General features: G+C 56.1%; 3 protein-coding genes across 10 annotated transcripts in view; 1 reads left to right on the forward strand and 2 right to left on the reverse strand.

Annotated features, from left to right (window-relative positions):
* Positions 1 to 27: 27 nt before the first annotated feature.
* On the forward strand, positions 28 to 8858 carry GPAT4 (glycerol-3-phosphate acyltransferase 4). Of its 4 annotated transcripts, none has more exons than XM_042835249.1 (14): positions 28 to 87; positions 1605 to 1756; positions 1859 to 2502; positions 5019 to 5088; positions 5378 to 5675; positions 5829 to 5903; positions 6321 to 6410; positions 6504 to 6597; positions 6829 to 6944; positions 7044 to 7099; positions 7293 to 7378; positions 7622 to 7750; positions 7834 to 7913; positions 8486 to 8858. In XM_042835249.1, the coding sequence occupies exons 3-14, from the start codon at positions 2338 to 2340 to the stop codon at positions 8592 to 8594; spliced, it is 1368 nt and encodes a 455-aa protein (XP_042691183.1). In that variant the 5' UTR covers positions 28 to 87; positions 1605 to 1756; positions 1859 to 2337; the 3' UTR covers positions 8595 to 8858. The 4 variants fall into 4 exon arrangements, with proteins under 4 accessions (XP_042691183.1, XP_042691185.1, XP_042691181.1 ...); XM_042835251.1 differs by having other exon boundaries at positions 1605 to 1707; XM_042835247.1 differs by having other exon boundaries at positions 1605 to 2502.
* A 2820-nt stretch (positions 8859 to 11678) lies between these two features.
* NKX6-3 (NK6 homeobox 3) lies at positions 11679 to 13244 on the reverse strand. Its single transcript, XM_042835244.1, has 3 exons — positions 12863 to 13244; positions 11978 to 12147; positions 11679 to 11909 (listed from the first exon to the last, which is right to left on the reverse strand). The coding sequence occupies exons 1-3, from the start codon at positions 13239 to 13241 to the stop codon at positions 11679 to 11681; spliced, it is 780 nt and encodes a 259-aa protein (XP_042691178.1). The 5' UTR covers positions 13242 to 13244.
* Positions 13245 to 14982: 1738 nt separating this feature from the next.
* ANK1 (ankyrin 1) overlaps positions 14983 to 24453 on the reverse strand; it is a 32692-nt gene continuing 23221 nt past the window's right edge. For 3 of the 5 annotated variants that reach the window (XM_042835180.1, XM_042835178.1, XM_042835179.1), the window contains 12 exons: positions 24189 to 24417; positions 23980 to 24105; positions 23781 to 23900; positions 23577 to 23661; positions 23271 to 23345; positions 22991 to 23122; positions 22656 to 22802; positions 20739 to 21291; positions 19900 to 20158; positions 18742 to 18825; positions 18287 to 18451; positions 14983 to 17170 (listed from right to left, as the gene is read on the reverse strand). In XM_042835180.1, the coding sequence (XP_042691114.1) occupies positions 17144 to 17170; positions 18287 to 18451; positions 18742 to 18825; positions 19900 to 20158; positions 20739 to 21291; positions 22656 to 22802; positions 22991 to 23122; positions 23271 to 23345; positions 23577 to 23661; positions 23781 to 23900; positions 23980 to 24105; positions 24189 to 24417 (2002 nt within the window). In that variant the 3' untranslated portion in view covers positions 14983 to 17143. The remainder of the gene's footprint in view (positions 17171 to 18286; positions 18452 to 18741; positions 18826 to 19899; positions 20159 to 20738; positions 21292 to 22655; positions 22803 to 22990; positions 23123 to 23270; positions 23346 to 23576; positions 23662 to 23780; positions 23901 to 23979; positions 24106 to 24188; positions 24418 to 24453) is intronic. The other 2 variants (XM_042835182.1, XM_042835181.1) reach the window with 2 other exon arrangements.

A 24453-nucleotide genomic window follows, 5' to 3' on the forward strand; every position in this document is an offset into this window, starting at 1 on the left:
GTGATGACGTCAGTGCACGCGGGGCGGAGGCGCGGCGCGCACGGTGCGTGGCGGGGGCGGAGCCGGGCCCGGCGGCAGTGGAGGCAGGTGAGTGCGCGAGCAGCCCGGCCCAGCGCTCCTCCTCCTCCTCCCCCGCCGTCCCGCTCCGGTGCCGGCCGCGATCTCCGTCCCGCTGCGATCGGCGGAGGAAGCGGAGAGACGGGGCCGGGGCCGAGCCGCCCGCGGACCGTTAACCGGCTTCCGCGTTACGAAGCGCGGCCTCCTCCGTGCCGCGGGCCGCGCCGTACCGCCCCGCTCGCGGTGTGAGCGCCCCGCCCCGCCCCTCCGCACCGGCAGCCGCTGCCAGCGCGCGCGAAGGTCGCCGACGGTCCCTGCCCTGCCCGGATTCGCCGCGCCCGTGGGCGGTGTCCCGTAGGCCGTAACAAAGCGCTCCCGGCCTCGGCTGACCGCGTTGGGTGGAAGGGCGCGGCTTCGGACCCCGAGCGCGGGGCTCCACGAGAGATCGGGGGCTGCCGGACCGTGGCTGCTGCTGTCGGGTTGAATCGGGCACCGCACGTGGCCGCTGGCTCGTAGGGCCGGGGCACGGCGGGGACGCGGAGCTGAAACGTGGAACTGAAACGTGGAACTGAACGGCTGGCGGGGCCGAGAGCTGCCGGGGCCGGGCCGACAGTGAAAACTGTGGCCGAAGGACGGTCACGTTTGTGGCTGTAGAACTGCTGCTGACAGGGAATAGTTTGTGAAGGTTTGTAGAGGTGCAGTTTGTGTTCTTCTGAAGCAGTAACGCTGTAGTGCCAGCAGCTGCAACACTCTACGTACAGGGGAGCAGAATGGTATTCCCACCTTCATCCTCTGAGTTCAAGCACTGTTCCATCCCACCCTTAGGCTGACACCGTGCCCTCTGGCAGCAGGCAGAGATAATATCTGGAGGGAGTTCTCCCCTCAGCAGTCGCTCCAAGCTGTGCTGGCCTCACGCAGACCTGTTCTGCCAGGTCATCCCCTGCCAGGGCTGCAGTGCTATGTTGACCTTTGACTGCTCCCCGTGTCCCGGTGAGTTCCACCGTGGCTAATCATCAGCAGTAATTCTCCCCTTGGGCTAACTTCCTGTCATGCATTGTTTGTAAAGCTGCCCTGTGTAAGCAGTAGGTGAGCCACACCCCAGGAACCTGTGTACAGGGGTAGAGGAAGTGATTCCTTCCCAGGAATCCAACACACTGCTGGCTCCCTGAGCTTGGATTCCTCTGAAATGAGAGGGGTGCTGAGGGCTCTGTCATTCAGAAGGGTTTTCTGCTACTTCATTGGCTCTTTTCCTGTACATGGGACCTGTTTAGATACACTCAACATCCTGTGCTCTGGAATGGCTCTGGTCAGAGCCACTCAGTACGAGGTTTGTCTGGGAAGAAGGCACAGGATGTGTGTCTGATGGTGTGAAATGGAAGCTGGAGTACCAGTCTGAGTCTGAAGTGTCTCAGGAGCTGCTTGGAGTGACGTGTCCTCAGTCTGATCAATGCCCTCATGCTTTCAGCACCCACTGTCCTTGGCCTCCTGCCATTGACGTCTCTGAGTTGCGTGACTTGCCTGACTTCAGTTTCTCTTTCCTCCTGTAGTGCTGGTGACATGTGAGTGCCTGGTCTACCAAGAAGCCAACGCACTGTTTGGAGAGCTTTCCAGGGACACGGGTTTCATTTGAGTCAGTTACAACTCTTCAACGTGAGTGGATGCCAGAAGCCTCTGGAATTAAACTTGCTACAGGCGTCATGTGAGGATCTGAGCCAGTCTCTGTATCCTGGAAGGAGCAATAATAGCTCCACATACAGTAGGCTCCTGCAAGTGCCAACTCCCTCAATTTCCTCCAATGCAGGCTCAGAGATGGACTTCATCTTGTCCCCGTGAGGAGACTCTGCATACTCTCAGCAGCCTGAGACGAATTCTACTGCCAGTGTCTTCAGAAGCTGCTCCTCAGGAGGATTTGCTCAGCAGTGCTGTAGGAGAGCCTGTATTCACACAGCTGTTCCAGGACGGTACTCACTGCAAACCCATGGAGGAACCTGCCTGCATGCTCCATCTTCTTTGAGCTCCTTAACGTGCACTGTTTGAACTGTTTGGGACTCCTGGCAGTATTTGCTTGTTTTCCCAACCTCTCTCCCAGATACTGTTCGTTCCCTCTCTCACAGAGCCCGAAAAGGATGTGAACTTTGGAATGGGGTCTGTGAGCAACAGCGGACTCATTGCACGTGTGAGACTATTACTGAATAGTAGGAGGACTGTTTAACTGCTGCAGGCAGCCTTCCTGTTTGGCTGCAGGGTCGCAGGGCACCAGCCTTGCTTGGGCCCTTCATCATGTTCCTCCTGCTCCCCTTTGACAGCCTAGTTGTCAATCTCTTGGGAATCTCCATAACCGTCCTCTTCACTCTACTCCTGGTTTTCATCATTGTGCCAGCAATTTTTGGAGTCTCCTTTGGCATCCGCAAGGTTTACATGAAAACATTATTGAAGATTTTTCAGGTAAGTCACGTTTTCAGAATTTTCTGTGCTGAAGGATGTTTACAGGGGTCTCATCAAGTGTATTAATGGTAGGAGGAGAAGCTTTTCCCATTCTACAGAGCACAGCAGACACCAGAGCCGGGAGTATGGTTTGCTGTTAATGTGCTGGTGCCAGATGACCTGCTGCAGTCACCTCAGCCAAATGCAATTTATTGGATTCCTGTTCACAGGTTGTGGTTTTTTTTCTCTGTGGTTAAGCTACTGATTCTTCAAATGAAGCAGTAAGACAGCATAGCCCATAAGTATGCAAGCAGTAACAGCAGTACCAGGGGATGTGCTGGGAGGAGGTGTGTGCTTGGCCACGTTAATGCAAGGCAGAGAGCTGTCACAGTTTGATATGGAGGGAAGCCAAAAGGGGTGTGAGATGTGACAGAAAGGAACAGCAGTCAGCGTGCTGCTCATCTCCAGTATGTTTGGACGAAGCAAAAGCAGGCAGCAAGGTGGAACTTCAAGTGGCTGCAAGCCCTGGGCAGTCTGTGGCCAGAACACAGAGCTCCTGAGTCCCAAACTGCTGCCTGCTTATCTGCTGAGCCCAGCAGTCACAGCTGGACCTGCAGCTCTGAGGACAGCAGCAGCACTCCTTGCTCCTCTTGGCACGAAAAAGCCAAGTGGAATTTTCCATGTTGGGGTCATGCTGTTCCCCTGGCTGCCTTCAGCAGACTTATTTCTGGGCCATCTTAGCCAGCGCCTCTCCTTGAATCAAATCCCTGCTGAGAGCAGAATTTTTGCAAAGCTCCCAGTAGATAAAACCCAAACCAACCCAAATCAACCCAAGCCTGGCAGCCCAGGGAAAACGAATAAGATAGCACTGAGCATAGCAGGGAAGTTTCAGGCTTTTAAATGTGATGTCCAAACTTCTACAGTATTCAGTTAGCTAGGAACAGAGCTGGTCTTGTCTGGGAGCATCTCTGTACTGGCTGGCTGGAGAGGGCAGCCCTGCAGCTTGCTGTTTTCAGTGCTTTGTCCAAGTCCTCCCAAAATTTGTGGTGTGAGGGGGAAGTCCCAGTGCTTTGTGACGTGCTTCATTATCACTGGTGTCTGAAGATCTGGTTTTTAATTTAGTGACTGAACAGAGAGGTAAAAAAAAAATACGAAGAATTTTGGCTTATCTGAAATGGAACATTTTGTTTTACTGTAATTATTTTTCCTTTCTTTCATTCGATGAAGGAACGTTTAATCTCAGCACATTTTGGTGTTCAATTTTGCAGCCGTTTTTCTGAGAAGAAATCTATTTCAGCTTTTATCAAAGAACCTTTGTGGTGGGAGAGAGGAGCTCTGTGGCAGAACATCTCCTAGATTGACGTAAAGCTCAGTGGCTGGGTTTGGTCATTCGGAATTGTAAGAGGAGTATAATTCAGAAGGAATATTTTTCAAGTTCTTGAGGCCAGTGATGCAAACACAGCCCAGGAGGCAGCACCTCAGTCTGGCAAGGTGGGGAGTTGTGGGGCCCAGGGTGGCAGCCACACGCCTGTGTTTGTGAGCTGGGAGATCTGCCCACTGCTTCCCACGTGGCAGGCTGGGTTTTCTGCCACCGTGGTCTCTACTGTGGGGCTGGCAAGGAATGTGCCTTCTGTACAGGCTTCCCCCCTTCTGTTGGGTCAGAGCTTCTCTTTTGCCTTCTGGGAATGGCAATGTCTGGACAGTCTTCTGCAATCCTGCAGTTCCTTGTACTTGCAGAGGAGGCTGCCAGATGAGCTAGAAGCTCCACCCCCAGTTAACATTCCCACTTCACTGCTTTCTCATCTTACAGTGTCATGAGTTGAGACTGGGAACCCTGGAGTTCTCAGCAGTTTCTGCTTCTTCATGGATGACTGATGGAGTAACTGAGGGTTACTCAGTCTGAGGGTGCTTGCTGCTGCTATTTTGGACTGACTATGAACTGAGAAGCAGTAGGGAGGCATCCCATCTCCTCATGAGGCTGGCCTGATGTGCTTAGCAGCAGCCTGAAAACAGTCTCTGCTTTGAGTTTGGAGGAATTCAATAGTGGAAAATAGTGCTGGTTCTGTTATCTGCTTGCTGAGCTACATCACCTTCCAGGAGGGCATGCAGGATGAAGGTCCATCTGGAGGCTGTGCAGTGGCAGCCACGTGCAATCAGCAACAGCCTACAGGAGGCTGTAGAAAGACTGGCTGGGCCATCTCACCACTGAATACCATTCCAGCTTCTGGCACTCATTCTTCCCCTGGAGCTCTGCTGTGCAGAATGGTACACAAGCATGTGCACAGTATGTCTTTCCTAAGTGCTGGTCACCTTCCTGTTACTCCTCCTGTTCCATTTCTTCCCAATCTGATGTCTGCTTCCACTTCACTTCAGCTGCATGTTCATCACTCACACAGTTCTGTATGGAAGCATCCTGCTTTCATCTCATTTGATCCCCTTAAGCACGATCTTCTCCAGAAGCCAGCTGTGAATCAGGAATAGCATCAAGAGGAGCTGCAGGCTTTGACAGTTCTGTTTGCTGTGTGTGTCTCTTGCAGTGGGCGACACTGAGAATAGAGCGTGGTGCCAAGGAGAAGAACCATCCGTTATACAAGCCCTATGTCAATGGTAAGATCCTGCCCTTCTTGGGCACATCTGAAGCTGATATTTCTGCGTGGTAAATGGAGTGTTTTGGAGAGCTGAAGTGTGGTGGATGCCCTCTCCACATAGACGGATTGGCAGTGGATGTGGAAAGGTTTGGTGCGTGAGGCACCCAGGGCGTTTCATGTCTAGGTAGTCGGGAGGGCTGGAGGAAGGAAGGGAGCCTTGTGTGGGTCCACAGAGATCCCCCTGGCCCTCAGTTGTCATTCAGCAGGCCAGTCACACTTTGCTCAGAGCTGCCTGTGGCTCGTTGCAGGTATCATTGCAAAGGAGCCAACATCTCTGGAAGAGGAGATCAAAGAGATCCGTCGGAGCGGCAGCGGCAAAGACCTGGACACCCCTGAGTTTGAGCTCTCAGATATCTTCTATTTCTGCCGCAAAGGCATCGAGACCATCATGGATGATGAAGTGACCAAGAGGTTTTCAGCTGAAGAGCTGGAGTCCTGGAATCTGCTCAGCAGGACCAACTACAACTTCCACTACATCAGCCTGCGCCTCACTGTACTCTGGGGACTGGGTGTTGTCATCCGCTACTGCTTCCTTCTGCCCCTCAGGTGGGTGCTGCTGCAGAAGCCTGTGACCTGTTCCTGGTGCAACTGGTCCCCCAGCTCACAGACCCTGCTTGACGTGTCTGGGAGAGACAGGTTATGTGATGGGCAGAGCCTCTGGCCTGGATTTGCTAGCATGTAGCTTCTGTCTTTCTGCAGGATAGCCCTGGCGTTCACTGGCATCAGCTTGTTGGTGACTGGTACTACAGTGGTGGGATATTTGCCAAATGGAAGGTGAGTTGGCCTTTGTAAGAAGTGATGGGCAGCTCCCTGTGCTGTTTGAGACCTGATAGTTAGGAAATTTTCCTGCAAAGCCTGTCTCTTCTGCGTGCTGCAGATGAGGCAGGGGGTTCTGTCATCTGTAGCCTGTCAGGAACGTATATCTTACTACTTTAAATAAAAGGCCTAGATGTGAATATTAAGCCTGTGACAGAGCTCTTAGCCCAGGTCTCTAAAAGGAGTAAAAACAGAGAAGAGCGAAAGCAAAAGCTTGGTTTTCATGAGATATGAATCAGTAAACAAACAGCACAACCAAACAGGAGGTGTGTTTACGTGGGCACCGTGTGAAATGGCATCTCCTGACCTCACACAGCTGGGCTGAGTGGCCCCAATATGGGCAGCTGGGGCTGATGCTCTCTGTTCTGGGTGCAGGTGTAAGGAGTTCCTCAGCAAACACGTCCACCTGATGTGTTACCGGATCTGCGTGCGTGCCCTCACAGCCATCATCACCTACCATGACCGGTAAGGCAGCGCTGTCTGCTGCAGTGTCTGTGCCTCTTGCAGGCCTCACTCTTCATCCTTCTGCCCTAATCTGTGCTTTTGTTTTGCTTTTAGAGAAAACAGACCCCGAAATGGAGGCATTTGCGTGGCCAATCACACATCCCCCATTGACGTGATCATCCTGGCCAGTGATGGCTACTATGCAATGGTAAGGTCTGCACCCCAGCTCTGCTTGCTGTTGTGTTTCTTGCTTTCCAGCAAGCTTGACCTCCCTTGGTGCTTGCTGCATCTTTACATTTAGAGCCTGGAATTTTTCCTCTCAGCCTTACAAGGACTGGGGTAGAAAGATGGACTTCAGCTTAGCAACAAAGCTATAGGAGCTGCCTTGGCCTACGTGTGTCCCCAGGTCTTGTAACTTACGTTTTCTCACCCTGTTCAGGTGGGTCAAATCCACGGAGGGCTCATGGGTGTGATACAGAGAGCCATGGTGAAAGCTTGCCCCCACGTCTGGTTTGAACGTTCTGAGGTCAAAGACCGTCACCTCGTTGCCAAAAGGTGGGACAGCTGCTAGCTGGAGGCTGGGAAAGGGTTGGGGGCTGCTGTGTGGATTGCCAGGACAGCTCCAATGATGATTGGTGACTCTCTTCTGTTTAGGCTCACAGAGCACGTCCAGGACAAGAGCAAACTGCCTATTCTTATCTTTCCTGAAGGTGAGTTGAGGAGTGAGGCCAGGCAGGCACCTGGTGGAGGAAGGCACAGCAGCCCTCCTGTCTCAGTGATGTTACACATCTTGTGCACATACAGAGCAGGGTTTGGAGTGTCAGGGGCAATTGCTGGATTGCCTGTAGGTGTATAGCTTAGACTTCTGAACTGACCTGCAAAGATTGTGCTTGTCTCTTACAGGAACCTGCATCAACAACACGTCCGTGATGATGTTCAAAAAAGGGAGCTTTGAAATTGGAGCCACAGTTTACCCTGTAGCCATCAAGGTATGAGAAGGCAAACGTTTTTACAGCAGAAATAGTTTTCTGCTTACAAGGTCAGCATTGATAACCCAGTATTGGCACTACTGGGTCACAACGGCCTGGTCCTCAGACCATGGGATATGGGGATGCTGAGCACTGATGTGCAGTGGGGGAGGGATGATCCATAATTGGATTTGATGTAGAACTCAGAGCCTCGGGGAAGGTGCATCCATTACCTGACATTCATAAGCTCTCCTTCCTCCACAGTATGATCCACAGTTTGGAGATGCCTTTTGGAACAGCAGCAAGTATGGCATGGTGACCTACCTCCTTAGGATGATGACCAGCTGGGCCATTGTGTGCAGTGTGTGGTACTTGCCCCCAATGACCAGACAGGTAGGTAAGGTGAACCTGCCCTGTCTGATCTGCTGCCTGTTTGGCCTCATGCTCTGTCTGAAAACAGTGTCGTTTTCCTTCAGTGTGATGAGGATGCTGTCCAGTTTGCCAATCGAGTGAAGTCAGCTATTGCCAGGCAGGGAGGCCTTGTAGATCTGCTCTGGTGAGTCTTGCCAGACATTTCTCCTCCCAGCTCTATTCTTTGTTCTTGGGTCCTGATAACGTGTTTGTAAGCTGCAAAGCTGAGTTTGTGTCTTGCACTGGGCAAGTAGACCTGTGTAGAAATGGGGATGCATGTCCAAAACTGCCTTTCTATAGTCAAGACCAGCATTTTGACTTCTGTTCTGTGTGTTGGGCACCAAAATTTCATTCTCTGAATGCAGCTTGCTCTGGGATACCCCAGTTCTTACTTGATGTTGTTCAGCAAAGCATTGTGAAGCTTGAGAACCTCCCTTGTCAGGCATTGAGATCTTTGGAGCCTGAGAGGTTGAGGGTCCCTGCAAGCAGCATGCTGCAGTGGTGCTGGATGTGCTGAGCACTGTGCAGGGCTGTGTGTGACATTCTTGGCAGAGCATGAGGTGAAAGGAGCTGCCCCTGTGTACAGTCAGCCTTCAGTATGCCCTGTTAACCTAAGGGACAAATGCACTCATCGGGTTGATGTGGGAGTTCCAGCCTGCTCAGAGCAGCAGTGTCAGTGTGTTCCTTTAGCTGCATTGTAAATGATTCTTTTTCTAGGGATGGAGGTCTGAAGAGGGAGAAGGTGAAAGATACATTCAAGGAGGAGCAACAGAAACTTTACAGCAAAATGATTGTAGGCAACCATGAAGACCGGAGCCGCTCCTGAGTCCTCTGTCTCCAGCACTGTCTCCAGAGCTCTGCCTCCAAAGTGAGCCAGGTCTTGTACAAAGCAGCTCCATTTCTTTTGGACTTTGGCTACTCCAGAGCTGTTTGGACTTACTCCTTCATCTACTGGCTCTTCTTTCCAGGAGGCATTATTACTGCCTAAAGCCTTCAGGCCTTGGGCAACTCTTGGCACAGATGCCTTCTTGTTACTGTTACAGTAAAGCCCCTTGCAGGGGCAGTATTAAATGAAACACTTCTGGTGTCATATGCTTCCATATGGTGTTTACAGGCCCAGGGGGAGGGCTGGTGTGTTGATGTGCATGTGTGTCAGTCACAAGTCTCCCACGGCACAGAAACTGGTGAGCTGTGCTCAGATAAGCTGCCTTGACAACCAAGGGAACCTTACAAGCCTGTGCCTCTCAGGGCTGCAGCACAAAACGCGTATTGCTGCTCCAGCCTCCAGGCTCATGGAGCTTTTCCCTGCCTCAGGTCCTTCACACTGAGCCCCCCAGGTGTGCCCTGCTCTGAGTGGCTTTGGGGAGCCACAGGGAGGATGCCCAGTGCCCCCTTGGTGTCTCTGCACTGAGCTGCAGACAGGCATGCCGCACTGGGCTGGGGACATGAGCATCACTGCTCATTTGGGGCAGGTTCTCCAGTCTCCCTTCACCTTTCCCCAGCCACTTCTCCCTGAGCATTGATCACAACCAGCGCTCCACTTTTCCAGAGGGACGAGGCATTGCTTTTGGCCGTGCAAATAGCTGCACACAGAGGCAGGGGCTGTGCCAGGAGCAGGCGTTGCCATGCTGGGTGCCCATAATACCCCTGCACCCAGAACTCAGACCTGGCTGCAGTTGCTTGCTGGTCTGCCTGCAGCAGGGCCCTGGCTCTGTCATGGGTGCTGTGGTGGCAGCAGCAGCCTGTGGCTCCTGGCTGCTTCCATCCTCGTTGTGCTTGGGGCCCATCTTCACCGTCCTGCTGCCTCTGGGATGCTGTGCAGCAGGCTGGGCAGGTGAGCAAGCACGCATCCATCTTTCCTCAGCTCCCCCTCCCTTTACTCCCAGTCAATATGTCTCTCTCCGATGGGAAAGTTAATAAATTTAGCTCTAGATTAAAAGTATTGATCATTTCATTTGTAAGCGATAAATAACCGGGGGGAGCGTGGGGCAGCCCTTGGGGTAGGGGCTGCCGGCCCTGGCAGCAGCAGCCATGCAGCCCGTTGGGGCTGGGGGCCCTCATATGCATTCTGCCCAGATGCTGGCATTGATTTGCTATTAGTCTCCCCACACCACCCAGTAGCACATCATTCCCGGAGCCGCTATTAATGGCCTTTTGATAAATAATCACTTGTAAGTCAATAAATTTTTATTAAACAGTGTGGCGCTTTGATTTATGAAAATCCGACGGGGTTTGTCTGGGAGAAAAGGGATGTGGAATTGAAACGGAGCTGCCATCCATCTGCCTGCCAGCCCACCCTGCTCGAGCTCCAGAGTAGTGCCCAGTGAGGAGCACAAGGAGGGCCTGGGACGCAGCGCTGGCTCTCACCATGGCCTGGGCTCTGTGAGCCCTGTGAGCTCCGGTGCTGGCTGGAACATCCACAGCAGCCATCAGCCGTGCCACGTGCTTGGCACCATCCATTGGTTCTGGCTGCAGGGCTGCGGGACGAAGAGAGCTGGAGGTGGGATTAATCCTGCACTGCAGCCCTGTGAGCAGCTCTGCAGCTCAGGTACAGCCGTGGGATGCTGAAGGCAGCCAAGCTGTGGCTGCGATTTGTCACTCCTGGGCTGCAGCCGGCCCTTTGCCACCTGCTTTATTTGTCTCCCAGCACTGACGTGGCATCAGACAGGTGTTAAACTACTTAATCACTTTAAAATTGTTTTAATTTTCTGTTTTCTATTGATCTCCACAGCACCAATTAATCAGCTCACTGGACCAGGCAGTTAGTACATTAAAAATTGTCAGCCACGTCGAGCAGCTTAGAAAATGTCAAAAAAATATCCCAGCAGCAGCCTCACACTCTGGCCACGCAGAGAACGCTCCTGCACTGCAATGCCCAGGGATGGTGCATGACTCCACAGCCCTGCAGCCAAGCAGCATCAGCTCAGAGGAACCCAGGGGCCGTGTGGTTGGGGTATCATTGCACCTCCCATGCTTGCTGGGGTAGTTCAGCCTTCCCCAAACCCCCAGGATGTGCAGCAAAGCTGTCCGGGATACCTGCAGAGCTCAAAGTGCGATGGAAAGCAATGACCTGGAGCTGTGTGTGTGCCTTGGGGCTGGGCAGCTGGAGGCCCAGTGTCAGCCTGCAGCATCCCAGTGCCATAAGGGAGCATCGGGGGCTGCTGTGATGCAGGACCTGCGCTGTGCAGGTGGGGACGTGGACACTAATGCTGCCTGCAGCTGCCAGAGGGGCCCCCAACACCACCTCCGCTCCCGTGCCACGCTGCCAACCGCTGCGCAATGGCCCAGCAGCACCTTATCGTTGCCTATTGATTTCTCCACCAGGACACCGCAGCACTGTTTGCTTGCACTTTGTCAGCTCTCGGCGGCCCCAGCAGCAGCAGCCCCTTGGCACCTCAGGCAGCAAGGACAGGTGGTGGCCCTGTGCCATCAGCAAGCAGAAGCTGAGCCAGTGGGAGCTGAGGAGGGGGGCACAGCCCCAGGAGTGCATGCAGCCTGCACCGAGCTGGGTGCAGCATGGGGGGGCCCCCACAGGTTGGCAGCAAACAAGCCAGGGCTATTGCTGTCGCATCAATCCTGCAGCCCCGACAGGTGAATGGGCTCTCACTCACACAGTTAAGATAAATGATATTTATTTGCTGCTAATAGGTTCCAACAAGAGGCCCTAACGAGTGACTTTTGGACAGCACTTCTTGCTACCAGCACACACCCAATCTGGGGGAACTCTGGGGGACATTCCTGCCCCATACATGGACCCCCAGCCTCAGCCCCTTCCCAGCCCAGCTTTTGGGGCACCCCGCATTGCAGACCCATGTGGGGCAGGGGCTTTTATTTCACTGCTGCTGTTCCCAGACCCTGAGCCCTGGACAGGAGCTGCAGTGGGGGCACAGCAGAACCCATTCCCAGGTGCTCAGCCACTGTGTGTGCCCAGCCCCAGCACAGAGAAGGCTGCACGGTGCTTCCTCAGCAGCAGCCGAATCTTCTCATCGTCAGAGTCAGGGTCCAGGGGCTTGTTGTACTCATCATCCTCGGTCTCAGAGGCTGCCCGCTCTCCACTGGAGCCCCCCGCCCGCTGCGAGGAGGAGGAGGGCTCCAGGGCACTCTTCTTCCTCCATTTGGTGCGTCGGTTCTGGAACCAAACCTGCAGCCCAACAGGGCTGTTAGCAGCCGCCTGCCACACGCCCCACACACCACACAACCCCCACTCACCTTCACCTGGGACTCAGTCATGCCGAGGGAATATGCCAGCCGTGCCCTCTCTGGCCCTGCCAGGTACTTGGTCTGTTCAAATGTCTTCTCCAGAGCGAAGATCTGATGCCCTGTGAAGGTCGGACGCGTGTGCTTCTTCTTGTGCAGGCTGTCAGTCAGGTGTGCAGGGGCTTTGGGACAAGGGCAGTGGGTGAGCACCGGATTCATGGCTCTGGGCAGCCCAATCCCCACGCCCCTTTATGCCGCTGCTCTCCTCCAAAGTAAAACAATATCCTGACTCCACAGCTTCGACCTTGTCCCGGGAGAGCCGTGTTGCCTCCAAGGCTGGGCTCTGCACCTCCTGCTTGGGAGCAGAAACTATCTGCTGTGCTGAGAAGGGAACAAGCATTAGGAGCAGCATGTGACTGTGGAGCCACGCTGCACTGGGAACACTGTGCCCATGCCCCCCACCTCCCTAAGCGTGCAGTGGGAAGGAAGCACGAGCTGATCCATCTGCTCCACGGGCATCACCTGGAGAGGGGAACAGGGCTGCAGGTCACTGAGCCAGAGCCCCAGCCCCTGGGTTTTCTGTGGGCTCCTAACGAGCTAATGCCTGTGCTCACCCAGCACAGTCCCATCATGGCAGCAATGCGCTCCTCAATGCCCCTGCCAGCTGCGTGCCAGCCATGACAGACCTTGTTCCTGGCATTCACCAAGGGATGCTACTGCCAGGGGTTGGGAGTCTCTGTGAGTAGATGGTCTGTCTGTGCTCTGCCTGTGCTCTGCCTAAGCTCCCCAGCCGTGCCCCCCCAGCACATCCCCAGGTGTCAAGCTGTGCCTCACACAAAGCAATGGAGGAGATGGGGGTCCCACCAGCTGCCCACCCTCTCCCAGCCCCGTACTTACGGCCACCGCACTGCCGGCTGCCCTGCCAGTCGGGTGCCTCTGCCCAGCAGCTCCTGCCCCGTGGCACGTAATCGCTGCTGGCTTTAGGGAGGGCCCCCACCTGTGGCCCATAATAGACGCCTGGGGAGCTCAGTCCATTAAATCCACCTGCGTGGGGGTAGCTGGGCAGTAGGCTGCTGTTTGGAGTCGCTGTGGGCCGGCCGAGGATGTCGGAGATGCCGTGTGGGGTGCCGGCAGCCAGTTGGGCACCCAGCCCAGGGGGACCCAGCTTGTAGAAGGAGCTCTGCACCGAGTACTGGCAGACAGGTGCCTTGGCCTCAGGGAAGGGGGCCAGTGAAGGGCCGCTGAGCAGGAAGGTGCCTGGCAGGTTGGTGTCCATGGCTCCTGGACTGCTCTCAGAGGCTGGCACTCCGAGGGCATGATGCGCAGCCCATCCCGGTCGGCCTTGGGGCTACCGGCTCGCAGGGTCCACACCAGCTGCCACGGCGCCAATGGGCAGCCGAAAGGCTGGTGAGCTGCCCCAGGGGGGCCAGGGCCACGACAGCAGGTGGTCACTGCCTCGGTGGCAGCTGCCCCCGGCTGACCCCGCACCCGACGTGGCACCGGCACCGGGCACTCAACTTGGGCTTGGGAAGAGGCAACATTTCTCTGATAAAGATGAGGTCTATTAGAATACGGCGCTCCCATTGGCCGAGCGGTTTCAAAGGCTAGCGCCCATAGGCCGGATCCCCGCAACCTCGATTCTAATTGGCTACGCTCACGGGCAGCCCGGGATTGGCTCTGCCCAGACAAATCGTGCTTTGAGAGCCGGCGGCGAAGAAGCCGCCGCGGGGCCCGGGCTGCGAGACGCTGCGTTGCAGCACCACGGCCGCTGGACAGCGCCGGGCGGACCGCCGGGGGGGGGGGAGGGGGAATGGGGGTGACAGAATCACAGAATGACAGAAACACAGAGGTTGGAAAAGACCTCCAAGATCATCCAGTCCCACCATCACCAATAGCACTCACTAAACCACGTCCCTCAACGCAAAATCCAAACGTTCCTTCAACACCTCCAGGCTCGGTGACTCCACCACCTCCCTGGGCAGCTCACTGCAGTGCCTGACCGCTTTTTCAGAAAAGCAGAAGTTCCTAACGTCCAGCCTAAATCTCCCCTGGTGCAGCTTGAAGCCATTCCCTCCAGTTCTGTCACTGTTACACGAGAAGAGGCCGACCCCCAGCTTGCTACAACCTCCCCTCACGTAGTGATAGAGAGCAGTGAGGTCTCCCCTGAGCCTCCTCCACACTGAACAACCCCAGCTCCTTCAGCCTCTCCTCATCAGCCCTGTGCTCCAGACCCCTCACAGCTTTGTCGCCCCTCTTTGAACCCGCTCCAGGGCCTCCATGTCTTTCTTGCAGTGTGGGCCCAAATCTGGACACAGCACTCGAGGTGCGGCCTCACAGAGCTGAGTACAGGGGACAATCACTGCCCTGTTCCTGCTGGCAGCACCGTTCCTGATGCGAGCCAGGATGCCCTGGACCTTCTTGGCCACCCGCACACCAATCGACACCCCCAGGTCTGTTTCCTGCATGCAATTTTCCAGCCACCACCCCCAAGTCTGTAGCGTTGCCTGGGGTTGTTGCAGCCAAAGCGCAGGACCTGGTATTTGGCCTTGCTGAACCTCATCCTATTGGCTTCAGCCCAGCTTTCCAGGCTGTCCAGATCCCTCTGCAGGGCCTCTCTGCCCCAGGCAGATCCACACTTCCAGCCAACTGGGTGTCAGCCTCAAACTTCCTAGGGTGCACTCAGTGCCCTCATCCAGGTCACCAGTAAAGACACTGAAGAGGACTGACCCCAGCACCGACCCCAGGGGGACACCACTGGTTGCCAGCTGGATTTGGCTCCATTTACCACCACTCTCTGGGCCCGGCCCTTCAGCCAGTTCCTTATCCAGCCAAGAGCGCACCTGTCCAAGCCACAGCCTGCCAGCTTCTGCAGGAGAATGCAGTGGGAAGGAGAATACTATGAGAATACTCTCCCCCACCCCACATCCTGCAGGGCTCGGCTGCCTGCTGGGCTTCACTGCAGCACTCAGCAGCCTCCACCTTCCCCTTCCCCTTGGAAAAGCAGAGACGAGACGTGGTCTGTGTTAGTTTCTTTATTAATTCATAGTCCGATAGCTGGTGTACTGGGATATGATCTATACATCAGGGGCTAAGACAGGGAGATCCAAAAGGCTTGTTTCCATAACAATTAAAAAAAGGAAATAAAAGTAATTTTTAAAACTTCTAAAAAGCTTCTAGTGTGCAGACTGCAGCATTCTCTAGGCTCAATGTTGGGTGCAGCCTCCCCCTACCAGCCCTACGAGCAATCTGAGCGCAAAGCAATGTCACTGCAGGTGCCGGGCACAGTTGCAGCACAGCACATTCCCTAAGGCGTAGACTAGGCCAAAGCACAGGACCCACACACAACTCTACGGTGATGCTACAGGGTCAGCTGTTGCAGTGGGTCTAGGTAGGTTATTGTACACAGCAAGGGTAATGGATGGAGTCTGTGCCTACTTCGAGGTGGGGTGAGGAAGGGGTTGCCTTGCTTTCCATGGCTAAGCTGGGCCATTTGCTTTGCTGCATCTGGGCTTTTTATCCAGACTGCAGCAGAGCCAGAGACTTTCCTGGCATGTGTGCACCCACTGTGAGACAGGGCTGCCCTGCCTGAAGCTGGAGGTGGGCTTGTTCTGCATGTGGCCACCGAGAGCAGCATCAGGCCCTGCTAAACAAGTCCACAGCCACCTCTGGGGAAAGGGCAAGGGGGTCTCCACACCACCATGCTACAAAGGCCAGGCCCCCACATTGCTTAGGTAAAGGAGAGAGCTGGGGACACAGATCTACTGCTGTCTGCATCCTGTCCTTCCAGGGTCAAGTTTTGTAGCAGATTCAACCTTCTGCACATCTCAGTGCTGCCTGGGCAGCCCTGAGCACCACGATTCTCCTGCCAGAACAGCTGCCCCAGCACTGCCCTTGCTTTCAGGGTGACTGCTTAGCTCGGTGGCTGCAGAAGGCATTAACTTGGCCAAAGTGCAGCCACTCGAGGAAGCAGCTCCCCCCATTTCTGGGATTGGTCCTGGGTGGGCCAACATCCACGGGGTCAAGGGTCTGTGCTCATTTGTGCCCTCACAGGGAGGCCAGGAGGCCCTGCAAAGTAGTGCAGGGCTTCTGGCTCCTGCCAGCTCCTGGCCCATCTCCTGAGCAGATATTGTGCTGAGTAGAGCTAGGCACAATCCAGTGCGTGGCACAAGCCTTCCCTGCTCTCACTACCTATCCTCCCTGGGCCCCAAGCACCTCAGTGCAGGCTGCCAGCCTCACCCCAGCTGAAGCCAGCACAAACTGGGGCTTGCACCATGGACCAGCCCATGGGGCTGCCCCCGTGGGCCTCTCTCTTCTGGCCAAGAAGGGACCAGACTCAGATGGAAGGGCAGGACAAGACAATCTGCCACCCTGTCACACCTGTAGGCTCCCAGCTCTATTCACCAGAGCTGCTCACATACTCCAAAGGCTTTGCCCATCCTGCAGCCTGAAGAGGTATTTGGGAGTGGAGCTGTTAGTGCTTTGTACATACTGCTAGAGTGTCCCTAGGTGTTTGCATAGTATTTATTGGTTCATATACACAAGGCTGATTGCTGTACAGTTTACACTTTCAACATAAGCAACGAGCTCAGTGCTCGGCCCAGAGCCCTGCCCTGGCAGGAGATGCTGCACATGCTGGGGAGAGGAAGGGCAGCCCTGCATCAGGCAACACTGCACCCACAGCCCTCCTCTATCACATCCCCCTATTGCTGCCCTCCCCCTGCCCCAGCACTCACTGAGAGGGATGAGAAGCGAGTCCAGCAGAGGCAAGAATGGTGACAGGGATAGAGCCCCTCTTCTCCTTCAGTGAGCAGCCCCAGCCTCCTTCCTGCCACTGGAGCACTGCACAGGGATGTAGTGACGGAGGCGGATGTGCGAGGGTGGATTCTTCTCCCCTCTCATTTGCTGCCAGTCCAGCTCTGGCCTCCCAGAGGAGCTGAAGGATGCCCCTTGTGCGTGCTGCTGTCTTTAGGCTCCTGATGGCAGCAAGGCAGGGACAGGGTCCCTCTGTTTGCTGGAAGTACTGTAGCTCATGCGTCTTGCAGTCAGTCAGTCATGCGGATAGGACGGTAAGTATCTCGTACAGAAATCATGCCATTAGCCTATTGAAACATGTACAGCCAGCCCTGCTTCCCTCCAATCTCTGTCTTCCTCTCCTCTCTTCTCAGGTTGGTGTGGAGATCAGTGGTTTGGTGTTGAGGTGAGATCCTGGGGAGACACAGAAAGACACAGAGATGGGGTCACCAGGCTCACGTAGTCCCAGCCTACACTTGTTCCAAATGCACCCGTTCTGACCACCCACAAGATGAGTTTTACAGCAGGGTGCCAGAGAGGCAGCATCAGAGCATCGATGAGTGCCCTGCCTGGAACCCACAGCAATGGCACAGATGGTACCAGTGGCGCCACCTCAGATGCAGAGAGCAGCAACAAGTAGGAGCTGAGCTTCACCAAAGCCAGAGCAGCAGTGGAAGGAGCTGGGAAGGCTGCTGTAGAGCCTGGGACAGACATATTCCATCCATTGGAGGCCAGCCCTGTTTCAACAAGGGTGACTCACTGCACCTTGTTCTCACAGCAGCATGGAAGACCCCATAAGTTGTTAATGCATTTCCTGAGCTGCTTTTGCATGCTGTAGAAAATAGCAAGAGTAAAGCAGCAGGAAGACTGCCTCGAGTGAGGCTGGCCCAGGGACTCTCTAGGGACAGCTGCAGACAATAGACACTGTCTGTATGACCATATGTCCACAAACACAAAGGTCTTGACTATCATATACCACAGATATCTCACTAACAAAAATTAGAAATTGGAGAGAGAGAGGAGACAGATACCATCATGCACATACATCCCTGCTACCTTTAACCCAGCAGTACAAAGAGCTGGCACAAAAGGAAGAGCAAAGGGGGGGGTTACCTCCAAAGAGGCCATTTGAGGGGGGTCAATGCTTCCCCCTTTTCAGACTGGCTCGTTTCACTATCTGAGCCCCCATCCTGCTCCCGGAGACCTCCAGTTTTGGGACACGCACTTGCACCTCCTCCTGAGGGAGCCACAGGGACAGGAGGCAGGACATCACCCAGGTGAACAGACAGACACAGAGAAAAGGACAGGAGAGGGAAAGGCTGAGTCAGTCAGCAGAAGACACCAAGCAAGAAGACTGGTGCAGGGGCAAGAGCAGCCCCTGGTAGCCTTAGGAGGGAAACAGGTGAGAGAGATGAGCAGGACAGAAGAAAGGACAGAGGATGGAGGAGCCCTGGAGCCCACAAGTCCTGCAGAGGCAGTGCTGGCCCCGAGCAGGGGACTTGCAAGGCACAGCCATGAACCACACCATACCTTGGCCCCCAGACCGTCCCTCTGTAGGATGGAGTACATGAAGTGATCAGCCTCTGCCTCCAGCTCTTGGGGCTCCTGCAGGGAGCCCTCCAGGATCAGGTCCTCACGCTCCTGCCTGTCATCTGTGTCATTGGGGCCCAGATGACGCACCACCTTCCGGATGACCTGCGGAGACCCATGCAGCCTTCATCACTGCCAGCCCCGACACCAGCCCACACAAGAGGACACGGCCAGCCCCGACACCATGCCTTCCTTCTTGCAGGTCTGGCCCTCAGCCCCGTGCACACCACCCCCTGGCAGAATCTGTGGCTGGAGAAGAGCCACGACAGTAATTAGAGAAAGCAGAATGCAAGCACCCTGTGCAGGGCCCTGGGCTGCAGAGAGGGGCCACATGGAAAGAGAGAGGAGGAAGACTTTGGAGAGCACCCTACAAAGACTCGGCCCCATTCACTCACCTTCTTGGTGATTATATTGCCTTGTTCATCTGTGAACTGCTCCTCAGTCACATGCTCCCCAGGTAAATGGAGGACTTCGTTGCCCTGGAGGGACAGGAGGAAGAGCATTTCAGGGTGCAGCAGAGCTCTCCAGCATGCAGCCCGGCACACACACAGCCCCAGCCCTGTCTCTGCTCTCTGCTGTGCACCCCAGCACTGCTCCCTGCCCATTACCTTCACAAGGACACGCCGGCGGACGACCCTGGTAGAGAAAGACTCCTCGTCGTCCGCCAGCCCCTGGCTCTCCCCGAGCTCCTTGTCCAGCTCGCGGTGCGCATGATTGAGCAGGAAGCGCACAGAGCCCCTGACGATGTACAGGACATTCTGGCAGCTGACCAGGAAGAAGGCCAGCAAAACCACGACAATCAGCAGCTGGACCAGGAAAGACCACATCCTGCCCCTGCAGGGTCGTGCATGTGCCCCACACCCCCTCTCAGAGCCCAGCCATGCTGTCGGTTGTGGCGGGCAGAGCTCTGGGCACAGGAGCTGCCCACAGGTCCGCACGTCTCTGCAAAGCACTGCTGTAATCCTAGCTGCTGCAGATCAGCTGCCCGGGGCGGGAGAAGGGAGAAGGCAGGTGGGGTGTCCTTTGCACTCACAGCTTCTGTCAAAGTCATGGGATTGGGACTGCAACAGCAACACCCGTCCCCTGTCAGGCAGTGACAGGGACAGCCATGACCCCCTCCCCAGCAGCCTGACAGGGCAGAGAGCAGTCATCTGTCACAGGACAGACGGAGCTACACGTGGCACAGAGCTGAGCTCTGCCGTGTTGCAGCTGCAGTCCTGCTGTGCCTGCTTGGGGGCACACGCCTGCTCTCATCCCATCCCTATCAGATCCACATGGCCATGGCGGGATGCCCATCACCCCTCCTGGCCCCCAGACCAGCTCTATTTCTGGCCCAGTAAGCTGTCAGGCCAGCGGCCAGGGCAGATACTCAATAAGGAAGCAAGCAGAGGGCCTGCCTGAGTTATAAATGGAGAGCAAGAGCTCACATATTGGGTGTGCAGCATTCTATTCTGGGCCAAGAGGCACCCCAGGGGCCAGGGCAGCAGTTCTGCCGGGACTTCTTGATCTGGTGGTGGGCAAAAGGCTGCACCCGCTGCTGTTCTCAACCTCACCTGCCCAAAGCCGTGGCTGTCAGGCTCCTCTGGCCAGCCGCCCGCGGGGTGCTGGGGCTGCCAGTCGCTGTCCTCTGTGGAGCTGACCCGCATCAGCTCCACGTCCGGCGCCAGGACCTGCTCTTGCTCCTGGCCCTGCGCCCCAGCAGCCACGGTGTGTGCTGGGCCCAGCCGTCGGGTGACCCCCTCCTGCCAGGAGCCCTCTGTCAGGTCCTGTAGGCAGGAGATAAAGGAGCCTTCTGCATTCCAGTCCCTCAGCCTGGACGCCGGAGAGGGACAGGGAGAGAGAGACAGAGAGAGAGAGGCAGTCAGCTTTGTTGGAGTGTTGCACCCAGAACACCAGCTGACAGCTGGGCACAGCTGCACCCCGCCAGGCACAGAGCTCCTGGTGCTGCCAGTGCCTGGCACAAGCAGCATACAATGCAGATGCACAAAAGGCACGGGCCTTCTCCCTGCCACGCTCTATGCCCATCCAACACCCCAGTTTGCAGGCTTCCGGGCCATGCCTCGAAACATCACTGGGCTGTCATGGCACCAGTGCTGCTGTGAAGATGGCAGAACAAAGCCCTGAGATGGTGCTGGGAGGCACAACCCACATGCAGGGCCCGGCTGTCTGCAGGGATTTCCCCTGGGTGCTTTTCAAGGAGCCCCCAGAGAGACTCCAGAAGGTTTACAGGCACTCTGCCCAAGCCACTGCTCTGTGCGGGGTGCTGGGCTCCAGAGCTGGAGGTTAGCAGGGAAGCAAGCGAGGCTGGGAAGTTATTGCAGCTGGCCCAGCACAAGGCAGTAGCTGGCGAAGCTCCCCTTCCACTGCCCCTCTGTCACTGGGACCACCATACCTGTCTGCACTCCTCTCCACTGTGTGGCTCACAGTCGGCGATGCCACGATCCTGGCTTGTACCTTCTGTTGAACTGAAACAAAAGAGACTTCACCCTCTGGGTTTTGCTCTCCAGTCCCCAGCTGGTGGTCCCTGGCTGGCGTCTTCCCTTCTGGCCTCTGCCCTTCCTCCTGCTCTAGCAGTTCAATCAGCCCGTTCATGGCATCTGAGTCCACTGTGTCATCCTCAACTAAGTCCATAGAGCCCATGTGGTCTGGGCCGTGTGCGTCTGTCAGAAGTTGCCCTGGGAAACGACCTTCGCTTGTGGCATCCGAGTCCTCAGCCTTGCTGCACTCCAGAGAGGAGTCCTCAGCCGTCACCAGTGAAGGGGTGAGCCCTGAGGACCACACCTGCATGTCAGACATCTCCATCAGGGCGTCCTGCTCGGTGGCGGCCATAGGGATGGCGTCCATGATGGCCACCTCGTTCCAGTACTGGTCAGCACGCAGAGGGGATGGCAGCATATAATGCAGGGAGGCAGGGGAGAGCAGCTCGTCCTGCAGCGAAGCATAACCTACATGGGCAGACAGAGGCGATGTCTCCAGCAGCCATCTCACACACACACAAGCACAGCGGGGCGAGAAGGGAAGGAGCCTCTGGAAGGTGCGCGCTCACAGCAGCTGCTGCCTTCGCGCAGTCCCTCCTGTCCCTGCAAGTGCCCCCGTGCCTCACTCTGAGTGCTGGGGCTGGGCGGCCCCTGAGGCTGTCCATTCCCCTGGTGAGGACAGGCCTGGGGACTGGTGATGCCCCATCCCCACTGCAGGACATGGTGCCCTCTCTAGCACCCTGCTCTACCAGCCCCCAGTCCCTGCCCACAGCCCCCAACCAGCATCTGAAGGTCAGCCTGGAGCTCAGGTAGCCAGGTGCTGCAGGCACCAAATTCCCAAAGCTGACCCATGAGCAAGGAAGGATGATCCTGGCAAATGTCATGCAGCCCTGAAGCCCTGCACGATGCAGCCAGGGCCCTATAATCCCACTGATGTCCTCAGGTCTATAAGCAATCATCGTGTCCTCATGCACAGCCCAGACACACCAACAGAGACTACAGCCAAGCCAAGCAGTCTCAGGCATGCAGGCAGCATCTTTTTTTCCTTTACTGAGCCACAAGCCCTTTGTTAAGCGCTTTGGAATGAAAGAGAAATCCTGCTCCCCAGCAGCCGGGAATCGTCAGAAGTAGCTGGAGCACAGTGTTCAGCCAGGAGCCCCCAGCCTCCCTAAAGTAGCGCAGGGCCACTAAGGGAAGAGCATGACACATCCAAGAGAGAAGCAGTCCTGGGTGACATGCAGCTGCTGGAACAGGACACTGCTCCCAGAGGGTTCAGCTGAGGTGGAAACAGTGTAGACAAGCAGAGGAGGAAGATGAGAGAGGCCAGGGTGAACTCGAAGGTGACAACAAGTGGCCCCCAGGAATGCCCACATCTGGTGGCAGTAGGTGGCACATTTAAGAGAACACAACAAAGGCAGATACGAAAGGGGAAAGCGATGAGCCAGAGCTGTATGGGTGGTGCCTGGGGGCAGGACAGCAACAGCCCCATCCCTGCCCATGGCACTGGCTCTCCCGTGGGACACGTGGCTGGTCCTGCTCCCACGCACAGCCATGGCTGGGCACAGGTGATGCTGGGAGCAACAAGCCAGGTGCATCCTGCACTGGTACCTCAAGAGGAGGATGCCCCACATGTCTGTTCTCCATGAAGAGCAGGACCAAGGTTCCCATAGCACAAGTCCCCATGGAGAGACTGCAGCTATCTGCAGCACCTGGTGCTCACCAAGCTCCTAGGGGCAGTGCAGCTGACTTGGGACAGACATCAGCCCCACTGTGTCCGCAGTGACTCTGCTCCTAGCCCCTCTGGTATCCCCTGCACAGGACATGGGGCTCACCATTCATCTGGGAGGGTGAGAGTGAATAGTCCCTGTCTGTGTAGCGCCAGCTGCCCTTCATGCTGCGGCTCTGCCGGCCGGAGCCCTCCAGTGTGCTGACGATCTCACTGCGGTCAATGTTCCTCAGCGCCGCGTACAGGTTCTCAACTGCAGGGAAAGCCAGTGTCAGTCAGCAGGCAGGGCAGGCTGGCAGTTGTGGCCATGCCCCAGCTGCCCTCCAGGTAGGTGTGCAGGAACCGGTGGTCCAAACTGAGCCAGGGAGCCCTGAGCACACACATATAGGCTGCACGCCCAGCCCAGACACCACCACCCTTGTAGCGGGAATCAATACTCACTCTTGACACCCTTGCCCTCGCGGCTGACCCAGAGGTTGAGTAAGGCTATGCTCTGCTCCAGCAAGGAGTTAGGGTTCTCCACACGAATCCTGTTGATGTCATCCACCCCAAACTGCAGCTCACGTGCCAACTCTGGGAGAGACACAGCATCTCAGCATCACATCCATGGGCAGCTCCCCAGACAGCATAAAGGACATTCACGCCACCCTGCAGCATCTTTTTAGTCTTCCTAAGTGCTGAGCTTCAAGGTGCACTGAGCATCCATCAGCTGAGGACTCACCTGCCCAGCTGAGGCCGAGCTGCTCTGCGATGTCGATCATCTTCTGGTCTGCCCTGTCAGTGCTGCTCAGAGAGCCTGGAGGAGAAGAGGGGGTCACAACTCCAGCTGTGGGTTGGGGTAGGAGTGAGGTGCAGGCTGCAGGGGCTCAGCATAGCCCCACAGGCAGGACCAGAGAAATTCCCTGGGAACAGGAGGATGCCACGCACGCAAGTGCAGTAGGGTCATCCCAGCCCTTCTTCCTGGGCTGGGCACCCCTACCCTAAGCAAAGGAGGTGAGATGCTTGAACAGACCAGTAGGCTGCGTACCGAAACTGCTCTCACTTAGGATGCTATATCGCTCCCTCAGAGACAAAGGTGTCAGTGTCCTCCTTCGCTCCTCAGTGCCACTTCCCTGCAAAGTGGGGACAAACCAAGGGGTCACCAGCCAGAAGAGAGAGAAACAGCTCAGCCCTGGCACCTGCACAGCCCCAGCACAGCATGGTGTGGCTGCTTTGAGAAAGGAGAGCTGACCTTAGTGCAGGGTGGAATGCTGATGTTGAGGTGACAGAGCACATGCTGCAAGTCCTCATACTTCATGGCCTTGCGCAGGAAGGACAGGGAGCCACTGGCTTCCCGGCTGCTGTCCCGGACCTGCACACCAAGCACCCAGGTGGGGGGTTGGAACAGGGCACAGGGTCCCAGCACAGTCCAACTCTGCACCTGACATTACCTTGATGGGGAGGGCGAGGCGGTTCTCCCGGAAGGACTGGAAGAGGAAGGTGCGCGACTGCGTGGCCTTCTTGATGGGCACCAGGTTCCCTGAGAGCTCGACATGCAGAGGCATTCCCTCCACCACCTGCAGGGAGCGAAACACGGGCTAGGACCCTGCACAGAGCAGCTTCTTCCTTCTGTCCTCTAGGAACGTTGCAAGAGACAAACCTCAATGTCCCTGCTGCGGGCCACCTCAGTGAAGTTCTCGTGCTGCTCCAAAGTCTTGTCCACCTTGTCATCAGTCATGCAGTAGCAGCGCAGCCGGCCTTCCCGTCCATCATTCATCTTGGCAAATACCACAAATTTGGCCATGTAGGGCACAGCTGTCAGTTCCTTGTACAGCATGGTGGCAAAGTGCACAGCCTCAGCAGTGCGCGGGCAGTCAGCCAGCCAGAACCTGTGGGAGGGGTGGATCAGCATGGGGAACCGGGGG

Source organism: Centrocercus urophasianus, unplaced genomic scaffold (assembly GCF_019232065.1).
Source record: "Centrocercus urophasianus isolate 14NV4802_14NV808 unplaced genomic scaffold, USGS_Curo_1.0 seq_50, whole genome shotgun sequence".
In the NCBI taxonomy this organism is placed as follows: Eukaryota; Metazoa; Chordata; class Aves; order Galliformes; family Phasianidae; genus Centrocercus; species Centrocercus urophasianus.